This window comes from Anas acuta, chromosome W (assembly GCF_963932015.1).
Source record: "Anas acuta chromosome W, bAnaAcu1.1, whole genome shotgun sequence".
Classification (NCBI taxonomy): Eukaryota; Metazoa; Chordata; class Aves; order Anseriformes; family Anatidae; genus Anas; species Anas acuta.
This window is the reverse complement of record NC_089016.1, coordinates 26,756,396-26,771,758: the sequence shown is the minus strand read 5'-3', so window position 1 is coordinate 26,771,758 and position 15,363 is coordinate 26,756,396. Positions and strand designations below refer to the sequence as shown.

At 43.1% G+C, this 15,363-nt stretch overlaps 1 protein-coding gene and 3 long non-coding RNA genes across 6 annotated transcripts in view; 1 reads left to right on the top strand and 3 right to left on the bottom strand.

Annotated features, from left to right (window-relative positions):
* LOC137846734 (uncharacterized) overlaps positions 1–7,523 on the bottom strand; it is a 114,993-nt gene extending 107,470 nt beyond the window's left edge. Inside the window, exon 1 of the long non-coding RNA XR_011090615.1 lies at positions 7,363–7,523. This is a non-coding gene — a long non-coding RNA (uncharacterized lncRNA). The remainder of the gene's footprint in view (positions 1–7,362) is intronic.
* LOC137846743 (uncharacterized) overlaps positions 1–15,363 on the bottom strand; it is a 296,979-nt gene that overhangs the window by 145,487 nt on the left and 136,129 nt on the right. The gene's annotated exons all lie outside the window — the stretch shown is intronic.
* The window catches only part of LOC137846725 (protein FAM219A-like), a 111,651-nt gene that overhangs the window by 87,216 nt on the left and 9,072 nt on the right, over positions 1–15,363 (top strand). Inside the window, exon 3 of one of the 3 annotated variants that reach the window (XM_068664845.1) lies at positions 2,648–3,034. The exons of the other annotated variants lie outside the window; for them this stretch is intronic. Within the exon in view, the coding sequence (XP_068520946.1) occupies positions 2,648–2,958 (311 nt within the window). The 3' untranslated portion in view covers positions 2,959–3,034. Of the gene's footprint in view, positions 1–2,647; positions 3,035–15,363 lie in introns of those variants that run through there. 3 annotated transcript variants of the gene reach the window in all.
* Positions 8,112–12,169, bottom strand: LOC137846749 (uncharacterized). Its single transcript, XR_011090631.1, has 2 exons — positions 12,033–12,169; positions 8,112–11,985 (listed from the first exon to the last, which is right to left on the bottom strand). It is a non-coding gene; the product is annotated as an uncharacterized lncRNA (long non-coding RNA).

Genomic DNA, 15,363 nt, shown 5'->3' with positions numbered 1-15,363 from the left:
GAACACACAGTAAAAGTTTATCATATCCTTTTATTCCCCATTACCCGACGCCTGATCACCTCCCCTGTTTCCTCATTGGCTGAGTACTACAGGTTCACAAGCTACTCGACACACTTCTATACCATATATGTACAATTTGATTTGACCAACCATTAATTTCTCCTTTTCCTTTTTTTTCCTTCTCCTCTTGTGACTAGAGGGCCTGTGATTTTTGTTTTTACTGATTTCACACTGCTCATCCTTTTTTTCTTAGCTAACCTCCTTATTTTGGGACAGTGGGACTTTCACCTTTTCTGCTTAACATACTCCACACTGCTATGCCACACAATCACTTTTGAATATGCAAGGTTAGTGGAATTTTCCAAAGCAAAAACACCTTCTATTGCAAAAACACAACTTTGTTTCTCACATTAGCCCTGCATTGCTGTGCAGGCAGTGCACTGACTGCTTGTTGTAGGAGCTTCTATATTAAAAGTTAAATGCTGCATCCTCGGAAAAGAGACACAAACATTGTGTCTGTACTGTACTGCATACCACTTCTGTCTCTGGTCAGGCCTTCAGGGGAGCTTAAAACCACTACCTCACAGGGTTTGTGCCAGCTCTCAATCATGCCAAAGAGACAGAGCAGCACCCAGAGCAGCAAAACAGAAGAAAATGCAGCTACATGGGTGCTTAAAACCTGGTCCTGGAGGGACCTTGGAGGACAGATTTGTATGCCCACTCTTATTGAGAGTTCTCACAATTAGACATACCTTGCTAATCTCCACAAATTTGGCTGGGTCAGCAAAAATGAGGTGCTTTGGGTAAATATATTGTCATGCACAACTCTCCCAAGTTGGGAGCTGGATGACTTAGCTAGCTATCTGACCCCTATTTATGTGAAGAGTCTTTTCTTTGTATCGTATTTTCTCCCCTTTTCCCTTGGAGGAGGGGGAGTGAGAGACTGGCCGTGGTGGAACTTGGCTACCCACCTGAGTAAAACTACCACTCACACACATGTGCTCCAAATCTCCCCAGGGAGCACAGCCCTTGTCGGCATCGGCATAGCCACAGCACACAATCTACCTCCCTTTCTATACAGCACTCCTCAGCATACAGGCAAAGTCCCTACCAAAGAGCACCCTGAAATCTCTCCAAGGGGAGGCACGCTCCCAGCTGCCAAATGCTCTCTGTCAGAGGTGTAAGTTCGGGACGGATTCAGTGTTAAATAGATGTAGGCCTATGTCCCAGAGCTGAATGATGCTCTGAGCTGTGTTCAGGACTTGGTCTTGTTATATATGGAGTGGTAATTCGTGTCGAGAAAATGGTTGATATTAATAAAGAAGGGGGAGATGTGGGAATGTGGCCATGGGAGTCGGCAAGCCCCGTGGTTGATGATAACATTAGACTCTTAAGGATGAGGCCATCAGGAATGTAAAAGAGTTTAGAGGGAACAAAGAAGGGTGATTCAGGGGACTCCATGCAGTCTCAGGGTTGCTTGTTCTCCAGCCCTTAAGGCATGGAAGTTTCTGGGGGTTTGCTGTTGCTGTTATATACAAAGTTGTTTGACCAATGAAAAGTTGTTTTGAAAAGGACTGCTGTGGGGAGAAGGGTATAAGAGGGGAGCCTGTCTTCGGGGAAAAAAAAAAAAAAAAAAAAAAAGGGCAACACGATGAAGTTATGTCATCAATAAAGAAGTAGAAAGAAGGAATGAAAAGGCTAGCAGAACGGAGACCAGGACAGGAACAGGCATATTGATCACCTCATGAAGATAGTTTCGGCCAGACTCAGCAAACTGCTCAAAAAGCTCATACAGAAAGTCGCTGGAAATAGGCGCACCGGAGCTGGAAAGAAGGTCGAGCTGAGAGAAGCAGACCCATGCACACAACTGCCCCTCTGCAGGAGACCAAAATGTATGCTATTTTTTAATGTTTCTGGTTAGGATAGAGTGTAGACAAAAATAATGCCACACATAGCAATGTGTACCAAAAAGCTGCTCATAATTCCATTTAAAAACAAAAAATGGGAAATTGTAATTAAAACTGGTTATGATTGTGAGAAACACTCCGTAGCCAATAACTTAGGCTCAGGCGAGGATCTCAGTGAAGTAGTAATTTATTCGCGATTGCAATGGTGGGCGCCCCACAAGCAGGAGAGAGCGCATCTACTAGTTCCAAAACACAGTTTATATACCTTTTGATGGCAGGACCCTCCCCTGTTTCCCCACTGAGTGGGTAATCCAGGTTCACAATCTATCTGATGCTTCACAAACAATGCATGGCCTTCAGTTGCTGGCCTGTTAATTTTCAAATTTCTTTTGACATTTTTACTGCTTGAAGTGGTAATGTTTCTTCACTTATCTGACTTGACTTGACACCGTGATTTTCACCTAATTGTCCTAAGGAGTCTGGTTGTCTGCATTTTACTAGGTCACCTGCTAAACTTTCTTATCACTGTAAGCATATCTCAGTACCACATTCCCTTCTTCTAAACAATGCAACTCTGCAAAAACATTTCTATTCCCACATGATTTTCTTAAATACTGGATCCAGAGGTATGATTGTAATGCTTTATTCAGCTCTGATGTTTTACATAGACACATTCATGTAAGTTCATTCTGCTTCACATGCTTACAAGCTTACAGCTTGTTCTCCTTTTTAAAAATCAGACAAGGTTGCAGTGGGATTGCTCGGCACCTGGCGAGCAATCTCTGAGGCCTTAAAGAGCCATGTGGAGCCACAATCACAAACGTGTGGCTTGACAGATAGTGAGGGAGCTGCTGGCTCCTTTACTGATCTGACTGCTATGCCATGGGCCCCTCTGCTGCTACAGCCATCGAAGGCTTTTGCTGTTTTGCCCCCTGGTGACCTGGATGTGCCTTTTGACCCAGACCCTATTGGCCTTGAAAAGGAGATGGATATGCTTTTCTTCGATCCGGGAAGAACGGGATACATAAGGCCTGAAGACCGAGTTGCTTGACAGCTTAAAGTGAGACATATTGTTCAAAAGGAATGGAAAATGGAGACTTGTGTGTAGTCAAGAAAAGGAATGGAAAATGGAGAAACTTAAAGGATTGTTTTACCTTTTCTGATTGTACATATGTATAGGTGTACTCGGGTTTAATATGTAAAAGCGATGTTCTATATGTTTAGAATGTTTGATGTCCGTGTGTGCGTGTTGGTGGAGCATAGACTCCCCACGCATCCAGCGCTGTTTACTTGCCTTTTATACTTTTTATGAATATTTCTTTTATAAATATTACTAAATTCAGATTGAGTTGAGACTTCATATATAACACTATTTTCCCTTGTCACAAAGGAACCAGACACATCCAGCCAGTTGAACAGGTAACAATTCTACATTGCACCTCCTGCTATTCAGAGGTGTATATGGGTATTGAAAGGATCCTGGACCCCTCCCCACATACACACACACACATGCACAGACGTGTGTGTCACTCCACACTTTCTTCTTCCAACACAATGTCCAGGATTGGCTTACAAGGAAGTGGTGCAGCCACAATCCCCAGTGCATCAGGCTGAACGCATAGCTGCCTGTGCTCTCCAAGCTCTCCACTGAAACAAAAGTTTGCTCCACTCGAGCGTGGAGCTAGGTAGATTACCCAACGCAACAGCCCTACTAATGATCAGACAGGACCTTCAGACTCCTAATTGAGCATGCTTTTTAATGTTAAAGGCACATACCGGCTGCTTCATACCCTCCCAGCCTCCTATGTTCTGTCATGCACAGGAAGCATCTGTCTGGAAAATTAGTGAAAAGCCAGCAGGAACTCAGATTTGGTTGAAGCTGTCTCACCTCCATTTCTACTAGCCTTGCTGGTATGAAGATAAGTTCGGCCAAACTCAGCAAACGGCTCAAAGAAGCTTGTACAGAAAGTGGCTGGAAATAGGCACAACGGGGCTGGAAGGAAGCTCAAGCTGAGAGAAGCGGACCTGTGCACACAACTGCCCCTCACTGGTAAGCAGTTGCGCATTATGGGGAATCATACGTCCTTAGAAACAAAGACTGTCCTGGTAACCTTACAGCTTATTCTCCTTATTAACAATCAGACAGTTTATGAGCCTGAAATATGGGACCAAACTGAGGTCAAGGTGTGGGACTCTGCAACTAAAAACGACAAGGTTGCAGTGGGTTTGCTCGGCACCTGGCGAGCAGTCTCTGAGGCCTTAAAGAGCCATGTGGAGCCACAATCACAAACGTGTGGCTTGACAGACAGTGAGGGAGCTGCTGGCTCCTTTACTGATCCGACTGCTATGCCATGGGCCCCTCTGCTGCTACAGCCATCGAAGGCTTTTGCCGTTACGCCCCCTGGTGACCTGGACGTGCCTTTTAACCATGCCTATTGGCCTTGAAAAGGAGATGGATATGCTTTTCTTCGATCCAGGAAGAACGGGATACATAAGGCCTGAAGACCGAGTTGCTTGACAACTTAAAGCGAGACATATTGCTCAAAAGGAATGGAAAATGGAAACTCGTGTGTAGTCAAGAAAAGGAATGGAAAATGGAGACTGTTAAGTCATGGAACTTAAAGGATTGTTTGTTACCTTTTCTGATTGTACTTATGTATAGGTGTACTTGGGTTTAGTATGTAAAAGCAATGTTTTATATATTTAGAAAGTTTGATGTCCGTGTGTGCGTGTTGGTGGAGCATAGACTCCCCGCGCACCCAGCGCTGTTTACTTGCCTGTTAGAAATATTTGTTTTATAAATATTACAAAATTCAGATTGAGTTGAGTCTTCATTTATAACACTTACCATTTGGAGCTCTGGCCTTAAAACAAATATCTGGGTGCTAAAATTAAATAAGCTGGAAAAGAGCTCGCTACCTATAAATGGAGTTCGCCAACTTTACCTGCTAGGCCAGGAGGAAACACCAAGCAGAAAATGGGCACTGAAAGCCCACCATTCTCATGGACCTCATGGTTGGTGTGCAAGGCTGTTCAGAATTACTTCAGGAGTCTGATACCCAAACAGCTCCTTTGGTTGATGGTGGACGTAGCAGCAGTTCATAATACTTTTAAGACTTGGTTACTGTTTTTCCTTGCCTCCAAGCCTGAAGTGACTTATACACATTTCTACCATCTTCCAGGAGCTTGTCCTGTCACCCCAGAGCTGGATAGAGCTCCTGTTCTCCCTCCTATTTTTTGCTTTTTTGCCACCAGGGACTCAGGATTCATAGCATCCAAGAGGGAGCTGAACTGTTGATTCATGATTAAGAAATTTGTCTGGGGGCACAGGCATGGATGTGACAATGACACTGTATTCCTGCAGTGCTATTGCTTTAGGAATATTCGCTCCAAGCCACTAAGTAAGTGAAAGAAGGGGTTAAATAGGAGAAGTCTTATAATTCAACCTCACACACTGAATTATCACTCAGTAAGAGCAGAAAAATAGTCATGGGGAGACCTACTGAAGGAAGAAGACTTTGCTAAAGCCCATATTCATCAACTGAATGAGTAATCTGAATTGGAAAACAGCATTAGTGCTTGTAGTGAGTAATCAATAGGAATCAGAGAGCAGCAGTACATTTAAAAGGCTCAGGCAAGCCTGAAGTGTCTTGACAGAAAATGAAATCTGTAACCTTGTTTCTGAGTCAGGTGCTTTTTGTGAATTATACAGCATCTTGAAGTATTGGCAACTTGTATAACTTGCATATTGTAACAGCACTGCGTATTTGTGGTCAGCCACTAGAGCTCCTGGTGTAGATGGGTGGAAGCTGTTTTGTATTTAGGGTTGTAAATCTTTGCCTCCATAAAACCCCACTTTATCCCTCTATGTTTGAATAGCACCATTCACATGGCCTGCAAAACACCAGCCTTTTTTTTTTTTTTTTTTTTTTTTTCTGGAGACAAGGATAGCCACTGCATTTGCAAGTTCCAGTCATGAGAAATTACTGTGATTTAAGATTTTGACTTTGACACTGTATCAGTCTCTTCGTTGCTCATGTTGTGAGAAACACTCCATAGCCAATAACTTAGGCTCAGGTGAGGATCTCAGCGAAGTAGCTATTGCAATGGTGGGCCTCCCACAAGTAGGAGCGTGCCTACTAGTCACACAGTACGGTTTATATACTTCATTTCTCAATGACCGGGACCCTCCCATTTCCCCACTGAATGGGTAATCCAGGTTCACAACCTATCTGATGCTTCACAAACAATGCATGGCCTTCAGTTGCCAGCCTGTTAAATTTCAGATTTCTTTTGACATTTTTACTGCTTGAAGTGGTAATGTTTCTTCACTTATCTGACTTGACTTGACACCGTGATTTTCACCTAATTGTCCTAAGGAGTCTGGTTGTCTGCATTTTACAAGGTTGTCTGTTAAGCTTTCTTATCACTGCAAGCATATCTCAATACCAGGTTCCTTATCTTTAAACAATGTAACTGCAAAAATAACATTTTTATTCCCACAATGCCAAAGAGAATTATAGGTCTGGTCCTTCCCCTGCCAACTTCAATGAGCTTTTATTTACCTCTGCTGTCAGCAGGAGCAGCGCTGGGCATGGTTTGTATGAGTATATACTCTTCTCTACAGGTTCCTCAGCCACACGCATTACCACAGTATCTAGGCATCTCTGCTGCTGTCAGAAAAGGCGGCCTTGGACACATCTCCTTGCTCTTACCCCTGCAGTAAGGACAGAGTTGGCCCATATCACACTTGCACACCTGGGTAGGCACATAGCTTTCCCACAACAAGCAACAGGTGCTTTTGTCTCCAAGGGGAATAAAATCTGCAAGAGAAAAATATATCGGCACATAACACACACCCCAGGGGAAGCAGAAGCAAAACGAATTCATTATTCAGGTTCCCCAGCCAGCAGTCTGGTAAACCCCTATTATTCAGGCATGTCACAAAAGTAGTTTCCAGCATTTTCTCACACTCCTGAGAATGTTTTTAACTAGGCCTTTTCCTACCTTGCTGGTCACTCACTTTGCTTTTCCCTACCAGACTTGCCTGGCATTATAGGATGAGTTTGGGGAAGTTAGCTCAGCTTTTTTGTCCAATTGCTAACTGATTGCTTTGAATCAGAAAATTAAATATCAGTTTATATGACAGCCCATCATAGATGGGCTCCTATCCTTCCTATCCTGGAGGAAGGGATGATTTAATACAGCACAAATGCTGCATTCCTGCAGAAGGCTTAGCTTTTGGACCTGAACTCTGGTTATGATCCTGTGGTGAGAAGTTATTAAGAAGAGAAATAGCCTCTCCTAAACGAGAAGCTAATTTTAATCCCCTCTTGCAATGAATATACAAAGAAAGCCCCATGTACTGTCAGAGCATTAAGGTACATTTCAGCAGCAAATAGAACATGCTTTGAAAATAAATCAAACAATAGCCTGTTTAAAAAGATAATTGCACAATGTGAGAAACACTCCGTAGCCAATAACTTAGGCTCAGGTGAGGATCTCAGTGAAGTAGCAACTTATTTGCGATTGCAGTGGTGGGCGCCCCACAAGCAGGAGAGAGCGCCTACTAGTTCCAAAATACAGTTTATATACTTTTTGATGACAGGACCCTCCCCTGTTTCCCCACTGAGTGGGTAATCCAGGTTCACAATCTATCTGATGCTTCACAAACAATGCATGGCCTTCAGTTGCTGGCCTGTTAAATTTCAAATTTCTTTTGACCTTTTTACTGCTTGAAGGGGTAATGTTTCTTCACTTATCTGACTTGACTTAACACCACGATTTTCACCTAATTGTCCTAAGGAGTCTGTTTGCCTGCATTTTACAAGGTCGCCTGCTAAGCTTTCTTATCACTGTAAACATATCTCAATACCACATTACTTTCCCCCAAACAATGTAACTCTACAAAAACAACATTTCTATTCCCACAATTCCCCCCTTTTCTTCTTTATAAACTGTTGATTTTTGCAAAACCTTTCTCTAAGGTGTAATTTGGTAGATTTCTTCTTCTTCTTCGCTTTCTTTGCTTTTCAATCCCCTCATTATCACCTTATCTGAGTAAGGTGGTGGCTCCATGGTCATTTGTTTCAATAGTGTGGTTTCAGTTAACCACTGTACTAGTCCTCTTACACAGGGGATAATGCAGCAACCAATGGCTGTCAAAACTCCTACAACTACGATCAAGGATGTAAATATGCCTACTTTTTCTGCCAATTCACTGGCAAGGTCGGTAAGCCCTTGCAATGCTCTAGTTACTGAGCCATCTGGGGCAGTATTGTTGGGTGTAAGAGTGCAACAATGGTTGCTCAGTATCACACATACCCCTTCTTCCGCCTCCAGCATCATATCTAATGTTATTCTCTTTTCCCAAGCCATTTTGCTGGTGGCATCTAGTTGTTCAGCGATTCCTCTCATCGCATCCCTGGTATAATTGATGAATCTCTGCTGATTAGAATAGATATAATTAATCCAATCCACATTTTTATTGTTTGTTACCCACCAGAACAGTGACTCAAACCCTGCAGCAATTTGATTCCTGGCTTTCTGTTCATCGGAAACTCCTCTAGGCACCCCAATAGAATCTATGTATACTCTGTCATTGAATGATACGCCTAAATTTCTTGTATTTCTTCTGGGTATTTGTGATGTTTCTCTTTCAAATGCCAGGGTGAAGCGAATAGCTAATTGAACAAGTGCACAAGTGCCTCCCCAATTAGATGGTAGGGTGGACTGTAAGATCTTCCCTCCACAGTACCAGCAGAGATCTGCCCTGGGGATTTCAAGTCTTGAGCAGTTTCCCATCAAAACCTTGGTAGCACAAGGCAAATTTTCCCAGATGACGGGTAGCACTCACACCCTGCTGTGAGAGGCAAGCTGTATGGTTACCTATAACTGTAGAGAATGCAGGGGGAACCGCAATATTGCTATCATGCAAGGAACAGCAAAGAGAGAGACTTACAGGCCTCATTTCCCCAGGCAGTCTTCTCTTGGTACAATGCAATCATACATCGCATCCCCTGGGAGTCTTTGGTCCACCCCCATGGGAAGGGCACTATCTGGGCAATCGGTCATCCCGAGACACAAGCACAGCAATTGCTATGGTTGAGACTCTGGACAAAGTATTTGACACAGTCTATCCAGGCATTCACATCCCCATACCCTGTTTGAATCTCAAATGTTTGAACTGCCACATTTCATAGGGCCTCCTGTTTTCTCTCCTGTTTTCTCCTTGAGTTTCTCCCTTTCTCTGATGGCAATGAAGGATTGTTTCCATACAACTATTCTCAATCGGGCTGTTGAGTCTCTCCCAGTTATTTGTTCTCTCTGCTCAATTGTCGTTGGGCATTTAAATCTCCCCAAGCTAACACCTCACAAGCATCAAACATGACAGACTGTGGTACATAACCCTCTGTCACAGTCATCCATATTTTGATGGGGTATCCTGTTTTTGCTATTATCTGGTCATGCCTTTTCCAAGTTGCCAATTGACCGAGGCCTTCTCTGAGGCGTACAATCACTAAAAACAAACTTAGTAATCGATTTTCCCCTGTCATTATTTTTAAACCTTAGGTTTCCAAATAATTATCAATACAAAGAATAAGATGTACACTGCTACTATAACAAACCCCCACCCCCCTTGGGAGCACTGCAATTCGCTATAGGTCTGTCCTTTCTCTCAATCACAAGCCACACACATTAGTTACCTGTGAAAATATAAGGTTAGTTTACAGTTGTAAGCTTTTATCCCACTCAGAGTCCACTATGAGATTTTTCTCTTTGATTTCAACTTCCAACAAGTCTTCTGTAAGAACAGCTTCCCAGGTACTAGGGTCGACGGATGCCTTCACTCGAGTATAGTGAGTCCAACCTTTTCCGCAGTTCTTACGGCTGTTTCAGTGGTTAGTAATTGTCCTTCCCATTCAGGCCGGAGTTGACTCTTTCCAGGTCCGAATCAGGACCCGGTTTCCTGGATGATGGTGGTGAATGGGGAATTCCAAAGGTGGGGTTTGAGCCAACAACCCACAGGTCCTGTGAGATGACAAAGAAGAGGACAACCCCAGAATACAGTTCTTAAGAAAACTCTCTTGTTTTGAATTGTGGTATCTCATCCCTTCTGCCCTGATAGGGCAATCCGAACAGCATCTCATATGGTGAAATTCCTATATCCTTTCTTGGTGCTGTTTAAACCTGTAGGAGTAAGCATTTTACCCAAGGAAGTTGGGTTTCTAACACTAATTTAGTTAATTGCTTCTTTAATGTCTGGTTCATTCGCTCCACCTTCCCAGAAGAGGAGGGGTGCCAGGGGCTGTGAAAATCCCACTCACTCTCTAAGGCCTGCTTTAACCCTTGCAGTAAAGCCAGTCACGTGGTCAGTTAGGACAAACAAATAACTCAGTGAAGTCTACCTGTATACTTTGGAAAAAGTTGAATCCCTGGCTCCCATCCCCTTCTGGGTGGGTTACGGATGACCTTTTTATTTACCTTTTGACATATGGTACATCCTCTGCATATGTGCTTCACTGAAGTGTATATTCCTACACAAACATACTTTCTTAGCGCAACATCACACATTGCTTGCACCTCCCGATGACTCTTGATGTAAAACAATTAATATTTGCCTCATTGGTGCTTTATTCAGCATTTCTCTCCCATCAGGGAGTATCCATTTTCCTTCAGACTTCGTGGCTCCTGATTCCTTAAAAAAAATCTTTCTTTTAAAACTGTTTAGTTCTTTCTTAGTTTTCAACAGTTCCCTGAATCCTCTCTGCATTTATTCTTTGTTTTCCTTCAGACATTAGATGCCTTAAATACCTGACTTCTCTTTCTCCATATTGTATTTTATTTTCCAATATTCCCAAGCCCTGCTTTCCCAGAAAGTTGGATAGCTTGTTAGTAGCTTCCTTCACAACTGTTTTCTCCTGTCCTGACGATAAAAGATCATCCACATATTTGTAACAGTAACACCTCCTCGGGAGCTTGGAATTGCTCCAAAATCTGTTCTAGAACTTGCCCAAATAAATTGGTGGCCCTGTAAACCCCTGAGGTAAAACTTTACTGCTGCTTCCACCCCCATTTCAGGGTCTTTCCAGTCAGAGGTGAGTATATGTTTGCTCTCGGGGCCTGAGAGCACTCCATTAACTGTTATTCCAGTCTAACAATTTACTAGTTGAATGCCCAATTTCATCATCAAATCCCTTCCCAACAAGTTAGTCCCTGCCTTGGGTACATGCAGTAATTGCCCAGTGATCATTTTATCCCCTAGTCTCGGCTTGGTATCCCCCAAAAGTGGCACTGTTATCCCAGCCCCTTCTACCCCCATCACTTTTTAGGGTTTCATTAGTTAATTTAATCCCTGATACTTTACAAGCCAGTAATGACCTAGCTGCCTCAGTGTATTGGGTTCCGGGGCAAAGTTGGGGGGAGGGGGGGCTGCAGTGGCAGCCCCTGCGAAAAAAATCCAGAAGCCTCCCCGTGGCAGATAAGGGACAATTTCATCTGGCCCCAAAGGGGCCCACCAGTGCCCAGAGCCAAGCCATGAGCAACACAGACCCTGCCTCTGTGTGAGCACATACATGAAGACAAGCAAACAAAGAAACAAAGAAAAACCTGCTGCTCAACAGCAGCTGGGAGAGTGAGGAGTGAGAAACCTCCCTGCAGACATCAAAGTCAGAGCAGAAGGAGGGGGAGGAGGCTCTCCAGGTGCTGGAGCTGAAGCCCCCCTGTGGCCTCTGGAGAGGCCCCTGGTGGAGCAGGCTGTCCCCCTGTCCCCCCCTCCCCAATACTTGGGAAACTGACCAAACACCACAGCAAATATACCAAGACTTCTAGACTGTTACTTAGATAATGCCTGCATCCTCTTTCCCTGCTCATTCAACTTCAAACAGCTCTGTCAAATACTACATACCACACCTTTTACACCTTCAGGAACCCTTTTTAACACTTCTTTTTATCTTTCTCCAGCCTGTACTTTCACCAAAGGCTCAGTCAAGGGCCAGCTTAATTCCATACCTTTCTCCCTCCAGGATGCTGAAACAACATATCAGTATAACATATTTCATCCCATTTTCCTTCTCTCCTCCTTCTTCCACTCCGGATATTCCTACAAGTGGCCAGTCTGGCCACACAAAACATCTTATCAAAGCCTGTCTCTGCTAGGACTCAGGCCACAACACAGGCAGCCTTCTTTGCCTGCCATTCCTTCATCTCTCTTCCTCTCCTTTCCATCCTGGTGCTGACTCCCCCTGAAGATTTTCTTCCTTTCTCCAACCCTCTGCCTCACTACCCGCTGCACTGTCAATACCATTAGTTTCGCTCTCTTTTTTTTTCCTTCTTATCTCCCCTCCTATCTAATAGTTCAGCTAGCCTGATGGGGTCCTCAGTTAATGACTTAATCTCCTTAAAACTCCTAACCTCTTTGCTGGTAAGGAGGGGGGGGAGTTCACCTAAGAGGATACAGTTAGTGTTAGTACTGTTAGAATCAGGGAAGGCAAAACTCTCAATATCTCCTCTGCCTTGTTCTAATTCTTGCCAGAGCCTAGAGTACACTCTCTAGGGACAGTGTTAATTGCAGTCCCTGTCTCCCTTCCTTGAGTGACTGCTGCTGCCGCCGGTGCAATATTAGGATTATAGGGAGCATAACTTGATTCCTCCTCTGAAAAAGGAATCTTATTGTTTGCATATAAAGTTAAAGCCTGAATTTTCATCAGACCTGTATTTTGGCTGAAGTGGTAATGTTTCTTCACTTATCTGACTTGACTTAACACCGCGATTTTCACCTAATTGTCCTAAGGAGTCTGTCTGCATTTTACAAGGTCACCTGCTGTCCTGGTTTCAGTTAGACCAAAATTAATTTTCTTCCTAGTAGCTGGTGGAATGCTGTGTTTTGGCTTAGGATGAGAAGAGTGCTGATAACACCCTGATGTTTTAATTGTTGCAGAGCAGTGCTTATACCAAGCCAAGGACATCTCAGCCTTTTGCTCTGTCCTGCCAACAGGCAGGCTGGGGGTGCAGTAAGAGCTGGGAGGGGACAGACCCAGGACAGGTGACCCAAATTAGCCAAAGGGGTATTCCATACCATCTGACGTCATGCTAAACAATATATAGGGGTGGCTAGCCGGGGGGAGGGGGCCGGACTGCTCGGGGTTAGGCTGGGCATCAGTCAGCGAGTGGTGAGCAATTGCATTGTGCATCACTTGTTTGTACATATTATTATTATTTTCCTATTATCACCATTGTATTATTATTATTATTATTATTATTATTATTATTATTATTATTATTATTATTATTATTATTGTTATTATTATTTTGTTATTATTACTTTCCTGTCTTATTAAACTGTCTTTATCTCAACTTACGGGCTTCACTTTCCATTTCCCTCCCCCGTCCCAGAGAGGGAGGGGGGAGGGTGAGCGAACGGCTGCGTGGTGTTTAGCTGCCGGCCGGGTTAAACCACGACACCTGCTAAGCTTTCTTATCACTGTAAGCATATCTCAGTACCACATTCCTTCCCTCTAAACAATGTAAATGCAAAAACCACATTTCTATTCCCAGAACAAGGTGCAACTTCTTTATTTTACTTAAATAAAGAAATAAAGCTCCCAAGATTCAATGTGAAATAAAAGAGGAAGATACACTGGGGATATCACTGGCTGTCAGGAGGAGAAGGAGAGGCAGCAACATTTTCTGCAGTAGGGTGTGTTAGTCCATTGAGTTGCCAGCCAGGGAAGTGGTAATAACTCAGGCATGGTGTCAAACTAGGCTCGACTTGATTCAAAGCCTCTTGTATATTGATAACAACAGCTGCAACAGCCCAAAGGCATCCGGGCCATCCTTTACTTACTTCATCTAATTGTTTAGAGAAGTAAGCTACTGCTCGTTTATAGGGACCCAATCTTTGTGCTAGTACTCCCAAAGCTATCCCTTGTCTCTCATAAGAAAACAACCAAAAGGGTTTTTAGAGATCCGGTAATCCCAAAGCTGGAGCTTGCATCAATTCTCGTTTAAGTTGTTTAAAGGCTTTTCGTGCTTCTCCAGTCCAGACTAACTTTGACTGATTACTCTTTATCAATTCATATAGAGGCTTTACCATTAGTCCATAATTATAAATCCAAAGGCAACACCAACCTGTCATTCCTAAAAAGGTTCGTAGCTCCCTTACCGTTTGGGGTTCTGGAGTCCGGCAAATGACTTCCTTACGTTCAGTTCCTAGTTCTCGTTGTCCTCCCGAAATTTCAAATCCCAAGTAGGTCATGCATTGTTGAACCAGCTGGGCTTTCTGTTGAGAGACTCGATATCCCTTTAAACCCAGAAAATTAAGGAGACTTATAGTCCATTGAATACAACTCTCTTTAGTCTTGGTAGCTATTAAAAGATCATCTATATATTGTAACAAAGCCCCTTCAGTGTCCGGAGGTATCCAAGTCTCGAGTTCCCTTACTAATTGGTTTCCAAAAATAGTGGGACTATTCTTGAATCCTTGAGGTAGTACTGTCCACGTAAGCTGTGTCTTTCTGCCTGAGTCAGGGTTTTCCCATTCAAAGGCAGATAGGTTTTGGCTTTCTGTGGCTAAGGCTAGGCAGAAGAAGGCGTCTTAAATCCAGTACAGTAAACCAAACTTGACTATTCTTTAATTTAGTCAGCAAAGTATAAGGGTCTGCCACTACTGGATGTATATCCTCAGTGATTTTATTTATGGCCCTCAAATCCTGAACTAGCCTATATCTTTTTCCATCTGCCTTTTTAATTGGCAATATGGGTGTATTGTATTCTGATTCGCATTCAATCAATAATCCATACTGTAGAAATTTATCAATTATGTCTTTAATTCCTTTCCTATCTTCTATCCTCAAAGGATATTACTTAACCTTAATGGGTTTCTCTCCTGGCTTTAATTTAATAATTATTGGGGTCACATTTTTAGCTCTTCGAGGGACTTCGGTGGCCCAAACTCCTGGATATACTTGATCTGTGATCTCTAAAGGTGTTTCACTTTTAGGGTCCATTTGTATTAGTGCCAAGCTCAACACATTTATTAGTTGTTCTTCTCCTATCCTTAATTCCATTTTCCCTTTTTCAAAGACAATTTCTGCTCCTAATTGCTCTAATAAATCTCTACCTAAGAGTGCCCATGGGGAGTTAGGCATATATAAAAATGTGTGTGTATGCCCCATTGTTTCCCTAACTTGTACTTCAAAGTTTCGCAAAAATAAGCCTTTTTGGTTGCACCTTTTACCCTAACATAATCATTCTGTAAAGGCATTAATGCTTGATTTAGAACCGAATATGTTGTCCCCATATTAACAATAAATTTCACTTCCGTTCCTCCCCTAACTTCATTATAACCAGTGGAGGATCCGCTAGGGTAGATTCCCCAGGTCCCCGTTATTCCTGTTGAAATCAGTGACCAATGATTACCCTAGGAAAAGGCTAGTCAATTTGTCCTCCGAAACCA